Genomic DNA, 18,657 nt, shown 5'->3' on the forward strand with positions numbered 1-18,657 from the left:
GCAGAGTATTGGTATTCATAAAAATCTAATGTGTACACAGCCTAAAGCAATTAAATGAATTGAATATTTGGTATGGCAACTATTTAATCTATCTGTCAGTCATTTCAGCACTACGAAATTTTCGTCCTTCCTTTTCTCAATCTTACGTACGTACAGTATTTTTATTCCTCCAATTTAACCCTTAATCTCGATAAATCGAGTCCAGATATTAGTATTGTGCATAATTTTCCAGAAACCAGCTCGGAACCATGGCCGACTCGAATTCAAATGAGAATACTTGCGTAGTGTGTTTCAAGAACGTTTTATACTATTCGATTGGCGAATGTGACCATCCCGTATGTTTCGAGTGTTCCACCCGAATGCGGGTACTCTGCCTGCAAAATGAGTGCCCTATCTGCCGGCAAGACCTTTCAAGGGTAAGTTACAATAACATGTTCATCTAGGAATGTTGTTTCTTACAACCCCCAGTTCAGTGTAACATTGTGCAACAATGTGTATTATAAACACAATTCAGCGAATCTTCCACATTATAAATAACAATAGACGAATGATCCCTCTTGTTGAATATACAATTCATATAATATTTATATTTTGATAAACTTTTAATACATGTCAGATCACAATATAGTGATAAGTCAAGGAAAACTTCCTTCATCATAATAATTTCTTATTAAATGCAATATGCTATTGATGCTGGCTGTTTAAACAAGCTACTATTTTAAGTCACTAGTGAAGATTTGATGTCTTTTTGTAATGAAAAGATAAATAATGCAGAAATAACACAATTCAATTACCATTTGCTAAATTCTTTGAGTATAATCATTTGCACAATGTTTTAAGTGATTTTGTATTAAAATTAATTTATTTCATGACTTCTATCATCCTTAAATAGCATAAAATTAAAAAAAAGGAAACTGAAATCAGTTTGACTAGGAAACATTATCAAACATTATATCCATCAGTCTAAAACAATGTTCTACTGTTCTTTAAGAATATGCCTAAACTAATTTCAGTTGGGTATATCAGGGTTTTGACCCTGTTATTTATATCAAGGGGATTCCCCAATGTTACAAGTAGTAGTGAAAATAAAGTCCACATTACATTTAAATAACTTAAGTTTTGAAAATAATTGATTAACCTATTTTTTCTAATAATAACTTAAGCTATTATGACAATGGTTGCTACCTTTTAGGTACATTGATTAGACTAGCCATTTTTAAGTTATTAGTTGCCTGGAAATAAAGTAAAATTAACCCAAAGTTTGTGACATTTATAGGCCCAAAACCAAAATATTTAGGGATACATGACCACTTAAAAATATACACACAAGTGATAGTTTTAGGATTATTTTGATTTTAATAATACAACTTCAGAAGATTGAATTTCTTGTGTCATAATCTATTAAATTACAGCATTAATTACTGTGCACAGGATGATAATGCATGTTTCTATATGACTCATTATTCAATTAACATGATTTAACTTGTTATATCTTCAAATTGTCAGCATTATAACAGAAAAGTGGACACAGGAAACAATTCTTGGCACATTAATTAACAAGTCTACTGAGATTTGGAAATTGACCAATTTTTATGCCTTACTAAAGAAGATTATAAAACCTGTTTACAAACCATAAAACCAATTCCAATAGTATATATACCTAAAACCTTCTTCCATGCTAAAACCCACATAAAAATTGGTTCAAAACATACATACATAAATACGTACGTACAGTTCAAACTGAGAACCTCCTTTTTTTGAAGTTGGTAAAAAAATAAGACATGTTCTTTTGCCATTTAAAAAGAAAAATCATAACATTTTACAGGTTGTATTTACGGATACAGTCCAACCTTATAAGGAGCTTCGCAACCGGGTTTTCACCGACCGCCTGTTTGAGAGACAGTTCAAGATCGGGTTCTGCAGCGAGGAGATCAAGCAGGCTTACGAGGCACTCCTGGAGAACCGCTGCAAGATCTGTGATAAAATACCACCATTTCGTACATTCACCATGCTCAGTGACCACATGAGGAAAGTCCATGAAAGATACTTCTGTGATCTCTGTGTTAAGCATTTAAGGGTAAGATATTATTTTTCCATATTTTCATGTTTTGTAGATATTCACAAGCATATTTTATAATAATGCTACTAAGAAAGAACACAACTTGAGTTTACTAAAACAAATTAAACCACAAAATATCATCATATAAAGTTACCATTTCAAACAATAACAAAAGAAATTATTCATAGACATTCAGTATATTAAGGAAAAACTTAAATCTCTCTTGATTTGCCTTGTTAATCTGGTGAAAGCAATTTAGAATAATATGAAATAATTATTGATTCCAAATATTATCCTGCTTAGCTAGATGTACATACATATGTATGTCGGAGACTGTCAATAGTACGGACACTAAACGTCACGCAAGCGCGCCCTCTGGTGGCGTTTCCGGTGAAACAACATTTTGGCGCGCTTGGCAGAGTAGTGGTGGTCGGCGTGGCGTCCGCGGAGCTCAGTCTTGGTCGAGGCGTCGTGCTGCGCACATCTCGATACTGCCTTTCGTTACGTGTAGTGTACCTAGTGTTATTGCCTAGTGTTGTAGTACTGTTGTAGATCCATATTGTAAAGTGTGTAAAGTGTCTTTTGAAATTAAAGTGTAAAGGTTCTTCTAACCTAACAGACAGACATGTGTTGCTGGGGAGTTTGTTCCGCCACTTCTTCTCCCCAAGCCAAAACACATAGGAAGTGGCGAAGGGCGGGCGTTTTGGGGGCTGTCTTTTGTTCTGACTAATTTGAATAAACGTTTGACTTTTGAGTGTGAGTGTTTGAGTTTCTTTGAGTTATCTCTTTGCTTCATTACCCTAACTGATGTCGGACGATAGTGCCATCCTTGATGTTCGCCTCCGACATCAGAAGTGGGATGCAATCCGAATGCCCACGTGTGTTAAGGATTGCCATGCCATTGTTCAAAAAGTGAAAAAGTGAAAAAGTGATGTGCTCGTTCGGAGTGATGTGTGGCGGCCGATGGTGGATTAGTTTCGGAAGAATTCGCCACGTGAAGACAAACTTTCTGGATTTCTGAGTGCACGATAGGCACAGGCTGAATACCAACCTACTGGGAGAAGAAAATAAGGGAACATCAGAATTTTGATATGGAGGTTATAGTAACCACGGTTATGGTTTCAACAATGACGGTGATTATTGTGCAATCTGGCGACAAAATTACTGCGGAGCATCCCAGCTGCCAGGAGCCTGACGTGTCATCGTAAGGTCGGAGTGTTGGTGCTCGTGCATCTACGTGGCTTCGCGTCCGCAAAAGCCTTGCTGTACTGCGCGCCATAGCGATGTGCGCATCGTCATGCGCGTTGAGGTGTTGAGTGGAAACCCGGTGAGACCGATCCATTTTTGCTTTATTTTGAGATAACATCTAAGGTGAACCGAGCCTGGAGAACAGGACGAGGTCCACTAGTCAAGCGGCGCGCGAGGTGCGCTGCAGTTGCTGTTTGGAGCGTCATCCTCCCCCGGATTCGTCGTGGAGGCCGTATGAGTTGCGGCAGGCCAGGACATCGCATGTCATCGCACAAGGTGAAAGCATTCTATTGCATTGAAAATGTTTAGATTGATCAGACAAACTTGACAATGACTAGCCTGTGTGGCAGCTAGGAGCCTGTGTGGCAGCTAGGAGCCTGTGTGGCAGCTAGGAGCCTGTGTGGCAGCTAGGAGCCTGTGTGGCAGCTAGGAGCCTGTGTGGCAGCTAGGAGCCTGTGTGGCAGCTAGGAGCCTGTGTGGCAGCTAGGAGCCTGTGTGGCAGCTAGGAGCCTGTGTGGCAGCTAGGAGCCTGTGTGGCAGCTAGGAGCCTGTGTGGCAGTTAGGAGCCTGTGTGGCAGTTAGGAGCCTGTGTGGCAGTTAGGAGCCTGTGTGGCAGTTGGTAGCCTGTGTGCTACATAGTGGTCAGGAGTGGCCGAGGTTGTACTGTGCATACTGTGCTGTGTTTGTGTTGTTGCAGATTAACCCACGAGGACGTGGGTCTACGCAGGATGGCCGTGTCGGAGACTGTCAATAGTACGGACACTAAACGTCACGCAAGCGCGCCCTCTGGTGGCGTTTCCGGTGAAACAACATTTTGGCGCGCTTGGCAGAGTAGTGGTGGTCGGCGTGGCGTCCGCGGAGCTCAGTCTTGGTCGAGGCGTCGTGCTGCGCACATCTCGATACTGCCTTTCGTTACGTGTAGTGTACCTAGTGTTATTGCCTAGTGTTGTAGTACTGTTGTAGATCCATATTGTAAAGTGTGTAAAGTGTCTTTTGAAATTAAAGTGTAAAGGTTCTTCTAACCTAACAGACAGACATGTGTTGCTGGGGAGTTTGTTCCGCCACTTCTTCTCCCCAAGCCAAAACACATAGGAAGTGGCGAAGGGCGGGCGTTTTGGGGGCTGTCTTTTGTTCTGACTAATTTGAATAAACGTTTGACTTTTGAGTGTGAGTGTTTGAGTTTCTTTGAGTTATCTCTTTGCTTCATTACCCTAACTGATGTCGGACGATAGTGCCATCCTTGATGTTCGCCTCCGACATGTATTAAAATAAAAAAATAGATGGAAAAATATATACTGTATCCATAACTCATCATTGCTATATTATTTATGTACAGTCAACTTCAGGACAGTGTTAATAGTTTTATAGGAACATCGTACTTATTACTATTGACTTAAGGTTCATGACAGTTACCACTAATATGCAGTTTACAGTACAATACAAACTTGATTGTGCTTATGCCATATACTTACATAACACAACTGTCTTAATACCTACATTTAGGTATCCATCAGTGACATAATGTCCACTTAAATATTTCGTGCACTCAATTAAATACAACTTATCTATCATACTAATTAACTACATTACTAGACAATGGTTCATCACAAATTGTTTATAATTTTTTTATAACAATAATTTACTCAGTGGTGTAATGTTATCAGGTGTTATGTAAACAACAGTTAATTGCATGAATGAGGTTTTAAATTGATAACAGGTTCGTTAACTGCAGATTACAATAAAAAATCCATCTATTGTTCTGTATTTTAAGCTTCATATAAATAAAAAACATCTATGTTAAACTAGCTTCTGCCACCGGTTTCAGCCGCGTCCCTTGGAAACCTCTGCACGAACCCGGATAAAAAGCCTATAACCTTACTCGATAAATGGGCTATCTCACACTGAAAGAATTTTTCGAATCAGACCAGTAATTCCTGCGATCAGCGCGTTTTAGCTAATAGACTCTTCAGCTTTATAATAGTAGTATACATTGATTTCAGACTCTACTCTAAAAACAATAGATGGATCAATTATTGTAATCTGCTGTAATTATTTTTTTTCATATTTGCAGATATTTACTATGGAGAGAAAGTGCTATACTCGCCAGGAATTGGCGCATCATCGACGGAGAGGGGATGTGGATGATACGTCACACAGGTAAACAAATAAACAAACTGTTGTATGTAATATGATCAGATTATCATGTACCCAACGGTATGCTGGGTGCTGCTGAAATACGAGCTGTCAGATACTCATGAATCGCTGATTCATTTGTTTTAAGTACCTACGAACTAAAAGGGTACGTCTTGGAAGCGAGCTGCCGACTGCCACTCCACGAGCAGCGACTGCATGAAATAGGTCTATATCTGTGTGTATAAATATAATCCAGTAGTGCAGCTGCGGTCGACAGGTGCAGTCGGTAGCTGGCTTCCAAAACGTACCTTTACCATAACATAATGGTGAACACGCACTGATCTTCTCTGTTTGTAATCTCATGGAATAATGTCGTAATAACACGCAAAATTTTACTATACCTATTAAATACAACTGATATGTATTATGCATTTAATTGCTATCTCTTGTTATCGTTACAATACATGATAAAATCTTTATTACTTAATTTATGTGCCTAGTTCTCACTGATATTACATAATATGTGTCATACAATGTTATTTACGCCTCATTTTATCCACATTTTTCTTTAAATCTTCATAATTGTAACTTTGTAAGTAGATTGAGATTTAAACTCCCCCTTAGTTTGAAATCTATTGAATATCTTCTTAATTTCAATCACACGTTGAATCTCCTATCTGCCGAATCTACATAATTTATTTACAATAGACTACATATGTAATTAGATAATATTCTGACATATATTCAGTTAAGCGCAAAGTAATACTTTTCCTTTATAACTCACTAGCTTTCCGCCCGCGGCTTCGCCCGCGTGGAATTCGGTTCACCCCTCCCGCTGTGGGTTAGCAGCGGTGAGGGAGTGTCAGACTCTTACTGACTAAAATCGTCGTGTTCCGTCCTAGGCCTTTTATATACCAGGGCCGCGGCACCTCTTTCGACCAACCCGCAGCCGCGGCTGGCCCTGGCGCTACTGGGCCCCACTGATTTCAAAACACCTTAAGACTAATTCGCGGCGAACCTTAACACCGCGATACAGAAAAGCACAACGCCATCTATCGAGCTATCGGGAAGCTCGCGATTGAACAATGAGCTACAGGTTAAAGCGCGAGATATCATTGCACTTCTTACGTATCTTAAAAAAAACAACGTCACCACGTTTTAAAAAGCTATCATTCCACTTCTTACGTATTTTAAAAACACATCGTTACAACGTTTTAAAAACACCCAGCGCCATCTATCGCATACCTCAAGAACGAAATAACTTACTAATACTTACCAATTAGTAATTCGTTGAATTATAGTTATTTCAGGATAAGTAGATGTAAAAAAAACAGTTAAGACGATAAAACAAATTGTACGTCATCCCTCGGGAATTCCTCATTTTCGAGGATTCATTATCGTATCATTTAGCTTCTAAATTTATATGTTCATATTCGTTTGCAATATATAAGTAGATGTAAAAAAAAACAGTTTAGACGATTAAACAAATTGTACATCATCCCTCGGGAATTCCTCATTTTCGGGGATTCATTATCGTATCATTTAGCTTCTAAATTTACATGTTTATATTCGTTTGCAATATATTACCTTGTTTTAAACGACACACAGCGCCATCTACAATCCATCCATCAAGCAAACAATATTTTTGTTTTCCCTCGGGAATGTCTATTTTTTTCGGGATAAAAAGTACCCTATTATTTAATCCGGACTTCTAACTTTACGCCTGCAAAATTTCAAAGCAATCAGTTCAGTAGTTACGGCGTGAAAGCGGAACAAACAAACAAACAAACAAACTCACTTTCCGATTTATAATATTAGTAAGGATAAGAAATGTTCAGATCATTTCTATTCTAATGACACAGGCCTTAATCAAAACAATAGCTACGATTGTTCTTAAATAAATGATTGAATAAGCTATTTCTTCTAAAATAATGCTGCTTTCCTGCCATAAAATATGCTGAAATATGATCAGCGATATCTTGATAAAATAAAACCGGCCAAATGCGAGTCGGACTCGCGCACTTAGGGTTCCGTACCATCATTTAGAAAATGAACAAAAAATGACGTTTGTTGTATGGGAGACCCGCAAAATATTTATTCTATTATTTATGGAACCCTAAAAATATGGCTATAGGATTTGTTTTCTAGCTGCGTCAAAGTGCTGTTACTTGTAATACGTTTGTAACGAAATATACACTGATAAGCGCTTGACGACGGGAATATATGAATACAAACATTTATGTATGCATGGGTTAGCTGTTTTGACTTCAGTTAAACTGAACGAAAACTATGTGATAGGAATATGGTGCTGTAAACTGAATAAAATAAATATTTGAGTGAATTTTGTTTGGGTATTTATTTTTCATGCAGTAATAAAAAGAGGTTTAGTAGACATAAACAACATAAATTACAAATTTTTAATCAATTACTTATTATTATTAAAAAAACTACTTTCACGGTTTTTTTCGCAGTTATACAAATATTATGTAATCCCGATGTTTCAATATTATTTAATCCCTAAAAGTAATTTTATTTAATTGTCTAATCCTCGCTTAAGTGTCAGAAATCAACAAAATATTTTTTATTTAATAAACAGGGGCCACCCTCTCTGCGAATTCTGTGAGGAGCGTTTCATGGACGCTGACGAGCTATACCGGCACTTGCGCAAAGAGCATCTCTACTGCCATCTTTGTGACGCGGATGGACGCAACCTGTATTACGCGTCGCACTCGGCTCTCGCTCATCACTTCCGCACCGACCACTATCTGTGCGAGGAGGGGGAGTGTGCTGGACAACATCTGACGGCTGTGTTTAGAAGCGAAATTGATCTTAAAGGTATGTGGGATAAGGTTGTTTTTTAGATGTTGATGAGGGCTCAAATCAGTTGCAATTTAGTGTCTTTTTGTGTGTGGGGTAGAATAAAACTTTAATTTAGCAAACTTAGGTCTTTGAATATCAAAATTTAAAAAGTGAAATAAAAAAGAAAGAAAGTCTGACAACCAGTCTTCCCAAGGCTTCTGTGTTGTGGAGATCAAATAGGCAGTAGCTACATGTAAAAAACTGGTTCTCAGCTGCATCCAGTTAGACTGGAACCAACAAAGTAGAGAAAGGACGAAGTAGGTAATGATGTTTTGGTTCATCATGAAATAACCCTTCCCGCTGTGAGTGCAGCATGAGGAAGTGTCAGACTTATTTTCTAAAACATGTACTAGGATGGCAATCAAGTACAATACGTGAGCAAAACAATATACATATCTAACTTGAGCCGGTATTAGCGCACAAGGCGACGGTGCACGGGCGCGGCATGGCGCGCGGCGCGGCGCGGCAGGCGCGGACGCTGGAGCTGCAGTTCAACATCACGCCGCACCCCGTCGTGCAGCGACAGCCCAGGTACAATAACACGAAATACTAAACCTATACCACCTTATTATAAAACATGGTTTAAAAAAAGTACCAGCTTTTGTACCAGGCTTAAACCACGGCACCGTCCCGAAAAAGGTAGTGGACTAAAGTGGGTACTTCTTAAAACCACGTTTATAATAAAGTGGTTGGAGACCAAAACTACGAGGTCAAAGTGCAAAAGCTCCTGAGAAAGTAGCGTCGCCACAATGCGGCTGTTCGGGGGACTGGGAACAATACTTAAACCCCGCCCATTAAAAAATAGTATTTGACCTACAAGATGGCGCCTAACCTACCAGATTTATGGCTGCTCATCTTTTATTACTCCGTGATATGCTTTGCTAAGTATATGGGATAATTAATGTTGCATTTTTTGCCAAGTTGAACAAATAATGTAATGATGAACTATATTCCTATCTTCCAGAGACAGGCGAGAGGATAGAGAACGCCAAGAACCAGTGGTAACTCCAACGCCTCCTACGATGTCACAGGCTAACATCGACACGGGCAGCGTGGAGCAGTTCCCGCGACTGTCCGCCGCGCCTGCCGCGCCGGGTCTGGTGCTGTCAGCGCCGCATCGCGCTTATAAAGGTACGAACCTTACCGTGTTGAGAACTTGTTGTATTTAGGTTGATATCATCATCCTCCGAGCCTTTTCCCAATCACGTTGGGGTCGGCTTCCAGTCTAACCGGATTCAGCTGAGTACCAGTGCTTTACAAGAAGCGACTGCCTATCTTAATCTTATTAGGTTGATATAATCTTATAATATAATAAAGGTCGCCGGAAGACGCTGGATGCAGGTCGCTTCCAACAGGTATCTGTGGAGATCCAAGGGGGAGGCCTATGTTCAGTAGTGGACGTCCTATGGCTGAGATGTTGATGAGGATGATGATGAACCTTATAATAACAACCTTACTATTTGTATTACCGCAAGCCGCATACTTAATTTTTTCTCCGGAATACTTCTATAAATAAAAACTTTATAATACATGAAAGCCCGTGCTGTAGTTTTTTAATTTGTCGCTCTAGGTTAGACTAGAAGCCGACCCCAACAAAGTTGGGAAAAGGCTCGAGAAATCATGAGTTTTTGAATCTGTCGACAGACAGACGGAGTCAGTTCAATTGTTGTACCAATGAATATGTACTGAAAATAAATCCATCAAAGGAAGATACTTTTTAACTGAGTTTCTAAAAAGGGGGAACCTCAATTCGAATGTTTGTTTATTTCTTTATTACAGAAATATTGACTTTGCATACCATACTACATTTTCTCTATTCTTTTCCAGGCGTAGATGGTCTAACCCGCAACGACAAGAACTTCCCGGCATTGGACGGGTCCGCGGGACCGTCGCGAGCGCCGCAACCGGCCCCAAAGCCGACCACCGTCGCCGCTACCATTGTTAGAAATAGTACGTTTATTTACTTAATTTAATCTATATTTAAAAATGAAATGCTGTTCGTTGATCTGACTAAAACTCGAAAATGGCTGGACCGATTTATTTAGCTAATTTTTTAGTTTTTAAATGTTTGTAGAGGTCCAGATAAGGTTTAAACGATACGAAGTTCGTGGAATCAGCTAGCAACAAATAGATACACATTGGGCATCAATCTCTTGAAATGATGTAAAATTGAAATAATTATCATTTAGTTTCAATGAATTGTCTTGAGTCGTCCATCAATATTGGCAAATCGTCCAAAAAAGTAACACAAACATTACATAATAATATATTGTGTAATTTTTCTCGTTATTTCTTTAACTACTTACTAGGAAAGTGATCACAAAGCCATACAATCCACTCATTTGTATAAAGACACGATTTATGCTACTTCTAATCGAGCTTCTAATTTGACATTTCCCATAAAAAATGACTTGAGTTTATACCTAGGCATATCAAAACTAAAGTTTCCATATAAAACCTACTTCCAGCAAAACCGAGCGTCTCAATCCAGCTGCACAGCCAGCCAGCCAGCGCCAGCAACTTCCGACTCACCCAGACGAGTGGTCACCGCTCCGTGCCGCAGAAGAAGCCGCCGCCTATCAGCAATGATGACGACTTCCCGTCGCTGGGCATCGCGAGGGATGATCATCCGAGTATCGGGGCTGGGACTGTGCAGGCGCCTAAAGTAAGTAATGCAGATATTTGTGATGATCACTATATATAATCGAGTATTTTGTCACTACTGAAATTTAACCAAAAACCAATGTTGGAAGACACTGAATGAAGCGAATAAATATCAGGTTCCGATTGACGAGAAATTCAAGATAAGTCTTATATATATGATGACACTAACTTGACCAATATTGGACTCGAATTATTAATGGTGTTTTTATCTATTGCAGGTAGCCCTTGTCAATAGCCAGGAGATGCAAGCTTTGAAAAGCAACCACGTCCAGAATCATCACAAGAAGGCTCCGCTGAGCTCGGAGGCGTTCCCCGCGCTCTCCGCCACCGCCGCGCCCGTCGCGCCGCCGCAGTGGATCACCGTCTCCAAGCCCAAGGACAAGCAGAAGCCCGTCCGCGCCGAGCCCCCGCCGCAGCCCCGGGAGCCCACCTTCAACCCCGTCGCTGACTTCCCAACACTGCCCGTCAATCTTACCAAGTCCAAGTCCAAGAAACAACAACCCCAGCCACAACCACAACCGCCGCCCGCACAGAACACAAACGACAACACAAAACTCAGTAAAAAGGAAAAGAAAAAACAAAACAGTAAAAAGGAAAACTTGCTAGACACGTATCACGTGAACGGCACTAATGACAAAAAGTTATTGAGGGAGTCATACGCTTCAGTCAACGCCACTAACAATAATCAAACTGTAGAGGACAAAAAGGTTAAGACTGTGGACACTACGGCGCCCGTCAACAACGAGAAAAACAGGAACGGTGGCAACGGGGACTTCAGTTTAGCCGCTAAAGACTACCCGCCGCTGAACTCGCGAAGTGACAACAGTTTGCCGACGAAGAAGATGGTGAACGGCAGTGTTCCGCCGGGGTTCAAGGCTCGTCCGTCGTGCGACGGCATGACGTTCACGAACTCGGCGGGGCAGACGTTCTCCGCGCCGCTGCACACGTACATCCCGCCGCCGAACTTCGAGCACAGGAACCGCGCGTTAGTGAAAAAGTTTTCTGTGGCGCTCGGTAGTGACGCGGCCGTGGAGGATTTTAAAGTGGCGTCGCGAGCGTTTCGCGACGGCGGCATCAGCGCGGAGCAGTTCGTGTCGCACTGCGGCGCGGCGCTGGGCGGCGCGTGGGAGGGCGTGTTCTGCGAGCTGGTGGCGCTGCTGCCCGACATCGGCAAGCAGCAGGAGCTGGTGCGCGAGCGCGGCGCGGCGGGGCTGGCGGTGTGCGGCACGTGCGGACAGCTGCTGGCGCCGCCCGACGCCGCCGCGCACGACGCCGCGCACTGGCCGCCGCTCGCGCCGCGTTAGGGATCGAACATAGCCAATAGTTTGTTTTCGGGTAATGTTATGCGACTATACGTGAGTGTCCATGTTGACATACGGATTTATTGTACACAGCCACAGAGTAAGCTGTTCAGTAGACAATACGTACTAAAGCTATATGGACTACCACTGCCAGATATGGGAATTTTATCCACTGTTAAAAAAAGTTTTAAACTTAAAAATCCAACATTACTGTGTTCGACATTGTGTTCATCAAGTAGTGTCGAAGCGCCATTTTAAAGACCTTAAACTTAACTCTCGAAACTAGTGATGAACAGCTTACTCTGTGGCTCTATACCAACGTTTTGTATATACATAGTTATTTAATAGATTATTGTTCCTTGCAGTAGGACAGGACGCGGCGCTCTGTTGGCGCCGCGTCTGACCGCTATTCGTTACGCTAGCCCCCACAGTCCCGCTGTGCATTATAATGTCAACATATTAAATCCACTGTAGCGCAATTACTACACGACTTGTGATTTTGTATAATGTAAATGTTATGATGATGTAAAGTATATTGTTTCAAAGTTTATTATATTTTTGTACTTCTAATGCAGAACGATTTCTTTAGTTTTGTGTAAAATATTTTTGTTGAATATACTGTTAGTGGTTTTATTATAACCCTTCGTGCTAAATTATAACTCTAAAGTAACAGTCCATCTCTCTAAATACATTAGTGTATGTAATACATTTATGTACATTGTATAGATACAATGCGTAAAATTTTTATAACGATAAATGTACATACTCTTATACATAATAATATATGTTCGAGTGAAAATATTTGTTTGAAAGACTAGTTTACACCTTCCCAATTTAAAGTAATATGTGGCACGTGCCCCTGCTATCTAAGGTATCCTCTTGAATAGATAAATGAGAACAAATTCGTGTCTCTGGGCGCAAGTCAAGTTCAATAGAAAATACCTAACATCTACAGATAAAAAACTACTGAAAGATAAACGGGTGGACATTTTCAAGTGTTGTCACAACATGAGAAATAAGATAAAATAAGTATCCAAATGCATGTCGGCCTACCGAAGTTAGGGGTTCCGTAGTACTTAACATCGTCTGTCTAGTTTTTTCCCAGCTATGCTTAGGTCGCCTTCCAATCACGCCATAGAATGTTACAAGGCATATCTGGTATCGAAAACAGGGGGACAAATACGATCAATTGCTTAACCTTTAGACCCCGAATGAGGGCCATGATGAAGTGTATTCAGTGTTCGATTCTAGTCAAAATTCCGTACAAAATGACCGCGAAAACCAGCGCTCTAAAAATATGTAAACAGCAAAGTATGAAAGGAAAAGTGATCATATAACGTAAAGCCCTGCGTAACGTAAGTGCTCATAATCTGCAATAATTATTAAATCGCTTGACTTTTTTTTCTTATTATAAGTATTTTTTATTATTCATGCGTTTATTAGTAGGTACATATCGCGTAAGCATGTATCACTATAAGGCCCTTCGTCCCTCGTTGGCTTCTCGTTCAATCGAACACGTATAATCACGGATGGATTGAAATATTATGGTCGACCATGACTCATAATTACTATGTTTGTGAACTCAGGATTCATTAAACACATTATAAAATCACGGTTGGAACGACACATTATGGTCGACCATGAACCATACATGATTACTACGTATGGGAAAACATTCTTCATTACATTTTTAGAGTCGAAAGTCCCTATAACTCAAGCAGAAGATCTCGTTCTCTACGGAACTCCGAATAAAGATAATGGATAAGTGATATTTTCCTATATAAATTCAATAAACTCTATGTGTGGTCTAGCAGTACAAGTACCTACGCCATGAAGTTGCCTTTGCTATTTTTGTGGTAAGTTCTTCCTGATATTTACTTTTGAATACTTATATTTGGTATCGGTATGCTTGCTTTGACGCCATTGGCCCCCTAGGCTTCGCTCGTCTGACCCGTTTCATTTTCGCTTTAACATTTCTTCGACAACTTTGGCTTTTGCGGCAACGTTAAATGCCGTAGAGATAGTTTGGGTCATTGGATTCATTCAAATTGATTAAGGAGTTTGCAGCAGAAAATCTATGTTTGATTTTGGTTCCCGATTGACAAAATGTACCTTTATAAATTCAATCTTTTTTATGTCTTCTTTTAGCTGTACAATAGCACTGACAAGTGCTGCAGTGAAGCACAGCCGCACATTTCCCAAAAACTTCATCTTCGGCACCAGCACTGCAGCTTATCAAATCGAGGGAGCATGGAATGCAGATGGTATGACTTCTAATGGATGCTACACTAATAATTTCAGTTTTATTTGAGATGTAATCGCAAAATTAATTCTAGATAAAAGCGAGAATATCTGGGACTATTTGACTCACACCAATCCTGGTGCGATCGATGACCGAAGCACTGGCGATGTAGCGTGCGACTCCTTCAACAACTACAAGCGCGACGTGGAGATGATGAGGGAGCTGGGCATCGACTCGTACCGCTTCTCGGTGGCGTGGTCGCGCATCCTGCCCAACGGCCTGGCGGACCGCGTCAGCGAGGCCGGCATCGCCTACTACAACAACGTCATCGACGAAGTGCTCAAGTACAACATTCAGCCGATGATCACGCTCTACCACTGGGACTTGCCGCAGAAGCTGCAGGACATGGGCGGCTTCCTCAACCCTCTCATCGTGGACTGGTTTGCAGACTACGCCCGAGTCGTGTTCGACAACTTCGGCGATAGAGTCAAGACTTTTATCACATTCAACGAGGCGGCGCAAGTTTGTTACGAAGGCTATGGATCTGTGACGAAGGCTCCCCTGTTAAATTTAACGGGAATTGGTGAATATATTTGTGCCAAGAATCTGGTCCTGGCCCATGCGAAAGCGTACCACATTTATAATAATGAGTTCAGGGCCAAACAAGGGGGACAGTGTGGCTACACCATCGCTGCCGGTGCTTCACTACCTCTCACGGATTCTGATGAAGATCGCCATGCCGTGGAATTATTCATACAGTTTCAGGTATGTGATATATCAAGGAAATATTTGAGGCCCTTTATGTGTACATAAATAAAGGCAGCGTTAGCCTTAGATAAAGCAGATCTTGAAAGGAATGCGAGTTTTATAAGGCCAGTAAAATTTGCATGTTCATCATGATAACGTTACCTTATTCGATTCGAGATCAAAATTTTGAAGTGCTCAGACAAGTCTTTTCATGATTTATAATTTTCAGTGGGCATTATACACCGATCCCATATTCTCAAAAGACGGTGGATTTCCGAAAGAGCTAACAGAGCTTGCAGCTAAGAAGAGCGCAGCGCAGGGCTACCCCAGATCTCGTTTGCCCGACTTTACGGAAGAGGAGAAGGCTTATGTGCGTGGTACGAGCGACTTCTTCGGCGTAAACCATTACTCGGGAGCCTTGACATCAGGATCACTGTACACGAATCAGTATGCCGTGCCCTCGTCCATGGATGATATAGAAGTTGGGCAGGTCGCGTTAGATGACTGGCTTCAGGGTGCCTCTCCTTGGCTGAAGGTAAGTAGTTCTATTACAACATGTGTGATTTAAGTAGGGCTGTGTTTAAAAAAATGAGAAAAAAAGGAAACTACATAAATTCTTCTTCATGACATTTTCAAAACAAGACAAGTGTTTAAAAAGTTTTCTTCACAAAAATTACTTCTGTAAGTAACTGTTAAGTATTTACCTTCTACGAATTTAGGCCTCTTATCCTATTTAGGTAATACAGCCATCAATTTATCTCAAGTTTATTTCGTATTACATAAGATAAGGATACATCGAAAATATTTGTTATATCACAACAATATCTATTATGTATGTGTACTCGCGAGCTGATTATTATTTGTAATCTACATCTCGAGCTTGTTTATCTTGTTAGAATGAATCTGCAATGTTTTGGTATCACGATAAAATGTGAGCAGGGTTAGCAGGTTAGAACCTGCTTAGTATGAGATCCTATAGACTTCAGACCTGTGTTGCCACAACAAACTTAATCAAAGTTTCTTTCTTGTCCCTAGAAAATGCCCAACAGTCTTTACCACGCACTCAGACAAATTAACGAGAGATATCCCGATTACCCGATCATCGTGACCGAGAACGGCTGGTCGACCCGCGAGGGTATCGTGGATGACGAGCGCGTCGACTACTACAGAGACGCACTGGAAGACGTGCTCGATGCTCTGGACGAGGGCATCGACGTTAGGGGATACTACGCCTGGAGTCTCATGGACAACTTCGAGTGGCTGGCTGGTTATACGTACGTATCTGAATCTTTGCAATTCACAAGTATATGACGTTTAAGGAGTTTAAATTATTTAAGACAAGACAGCAATAGGATAGTCCTTTCTAAATTTCAGGGCGTATCGCAACTAACTTTCGAGCTCGCATGTGGCTCAAACCCCTCACGGACCTTAGCCACCGAGTAGCGGGATAGTCTCCATTAAGTTTGCCACAACCGTTCTTTCTTTCTAACTCGTATCACTCACAAATTAACACAAACCTTTCGAAAATTAATAATTGGAAGACCAGGGAACAGATAAGCCATTAATCGACTCCTCGCTCTATTTAATCACTACTTCTGCTAACTTAACCATTTATTACAGGGAACGTTTCGGCTTATACGAAGTTGACTTCGAAGATCCCGCACGTACTCGCACACCGAGGAAATCAGCATTCATCTACAAACAGATTATGAAGACGCGAATGATCGACCATGATTACGAACCAGAGAGCTATATCATGACAATCGACCCCGGACATTAAGACTTTATTGTATGAACAATGAAAATATAAACTGACTGAATGATTTTTTAAGTGTTTAATTTTCATTCTTAAGCGTTATTCGACGAACACAGACGTGCTCATCAAGCAACTTAAAAATAGCGTAATTAACAATTTTTTTAATTGTGACCTAGTTTTAGAGACATAGCGTTTTTGTTGTGAAATTATACAGTATTTATTACAAATATGGACAAAAAGTGATCTACAATTATGGATAGAAGCCCCTCCCACCGTGGCGGACTGCCACATTGCTCATCGCCACCAGCAGCAACACCCAGAAGTCACGCACAGGATGAAACAGTTGAGGTTTTTTCTACTCCTGAAATTCAATCCTGGATGTCTAGTATTGAGCAGTGCCTGAATGAGGTTTCGATCACGGTTTCGGAAGGCAAGATGAATTCCGAACAAAAACTAAGAGTCACTAGCCTTTGTCGCAAAGTCGGATACGGAGTCTCTCAAATGGCTGTGCAATATCAGTCATTGAAACATAAAGCCCTTCAGAACTACGCCACCCTCCAAATGTTAAAGGAAAATCAAGACCTCGCTAGTAGTTTGACTGAGATCAAGCAGGAACTACAAGATACTCTCAATAAACATAAACCGGAAAGCACATCCTTCGCAGACATGGTGAAGGGTACAAAAAGCCTTATTAGACCTCATGCAACCAGCTCTGTCGCTATATATCCCAGTGACCATACTAAGACCAGTGAAGAGACCAAAAATTTAGTCCAAAAAATTGTATGCCCTGAGGAAATGAAGCTAAAGGTACGTGGACTTCGGAAAACAAGAAACGGAGGTGTTATCATAAGCACAGAGACTAAAGATGACATGCTAAAAGTGAAAGAGACTGTCGAGCGTTCCACATCTGCACTTACTGTTGATGAACCTCAGAAGCGGAAGCCTCGCATTATAATTATTGGGGTACCCACTGATATGGCAGAGAAAGAAGTTTTCAAAAGTATTTACCTATGACCAAAATATCGTAGACAAACTTCCAACATTGACCAAGGATACCTTTTTGACCTCAATTAAACTAAGCCATAAGTCAGGAAAAAGGGATGCTGACAGCTGCAACTATATTGTTGAAGTACCAGCCAGCATTCGGAAAGTCCTAGTAAATCAGAACAGGCTTTACATAAACTGGACGTCGTGCCCGGTACATGATTTCACCCTTGTGACTCGGTGCTTCAAGTGTCAGCAGTATGGTCATGCATCCAAGACTTGCAAATCTGCTACCTCTACTTGTGGCCACTGTGGAGGAGAAGGACACGCGACTCAAGAGTGCTCTTCAAAGGAAGAACCGCCGAAATGTGCAACCTGTAAGCGCTATAAAAAACCCTACAATCACAAGACGGGAGATTCCGAATGCCCTGCTAGAAAAGCCGCTGAATATAGGTATATCAACTCCGTAGACTATAAAGGCGTCTGATAGCGTCAAACTCTAGATAATATTTAGCTGTAATCATTTTTACACATTATATAATTTCATATTTTACTTAGGGATAGTGGATTACTGACTATTTTTAGGCCCGCATTTTTAGTCTCAAATATTGTAGGTACGCAATATGTATATTTTAATTAGTATGTAAGCATTATAACAAACATG

The 18,657-nt window shown here is 40.9% G+C and overlaps 2 protein-coding genes and 1 long non-coding RNA gene across 4 annotated transcripts; all 3 read left to right on the top strand.

Moving 5' to 3' along the window:
- Nucleotides 1–6: 6 nt before the first annotated feature.
- LOC110371354 (E3 ubiquitin-protein ligase ZNF598) lies at nucleotides 7–13,060 on the top strand. Of its 2 annotated transcripts, XM_064039258.1 has the most exons (10): nucleotides 7–146; nucleotides 233–416; nucleotides 1,826–2,077; nucleotides 5,379–5,464; nucleotides 8,037–8,275; nucleotides 8,716–8,830; nucleotides 9,264–9,430; nucleotides 10,127–10,249; nucleotides 10,768–10,964; nucleotides 11,182–13,060. In XM_064039258.1, exons 2-10 carry the CDS (start codon nucleotides 249–251, stop codon nucleotides 12,265–12,267), a joined length of 2,433 nt encoding a protein of 810 aa, XP_063895328.1. In that variant the 5' UTR covers nucleotides 7–146; nucleotides 233–248; the 3' UTR covers nucleotides 12,268–13,060. The 2 variants fall into 2 exon arrangements, with proteins under 2 accessions (XP_063895328.1, XP_063895330.1); XM_064039260.1 differs by lacking the exon at nucleotides 7–146 and having other exon boundaries at nucleotides 153–416.
- LOC126055724 (uncharacterized) lies at nucleotides 2,093–4,478 on the top strand. Its single transcript, XR_007511630.2, has 2 exons — nucleotides 2,093–3,386; nucleotides 3,419–4,478. It is a non-coding gene; the product is annotated as an uncharacterized LOC126055724 (long non-coding RNA).
- Nucleotides 13,061–14,031: 971 nt separating the features above from the next.
- On the top strand, nucleotides 14,032–17,078 carry LOC110383654 (myrosinase 1). The gene is made up of 6 exons (XM_021344454.3): nucleotides 14,032–14,120; nucleotides 14,413–14,528; nucleotides 14,601–15,271; nucleotides 15,483–15,788; nucleotides 16,289–16,527; nucleotides 16,874–17,078. Exons 1-6 carry the CDS (start codon nucleotides 14,095–14,097, stop codon nucleotides 17,031–17,033), a joined length of 1,518 nt encoding a protein of 505 aa, XP_021200129.3. The 5' UTR covers nucleotides 14,032–14,094; the 3' UTR covers nucleotides 17,034–17,078.
- Nucleotides 17,079–18,657: the final 1,579 nt, after the last annotated feature.

This window comes from Helicoverpa armigera, chromosome 2 (genome assembly GCF_030705265.1).
Source record: "Helicoverpa armigera isolate CAAS_96S chromosome 2, ASM3070526v1, whole genome shotgun sequence".
Lineage (NCBI taxonomy): Eukaryota > Metazoa > Arthropoda > Insecta > Lepidoptera > Noctuidae > Helicoverpa > Helicoverpa armigera.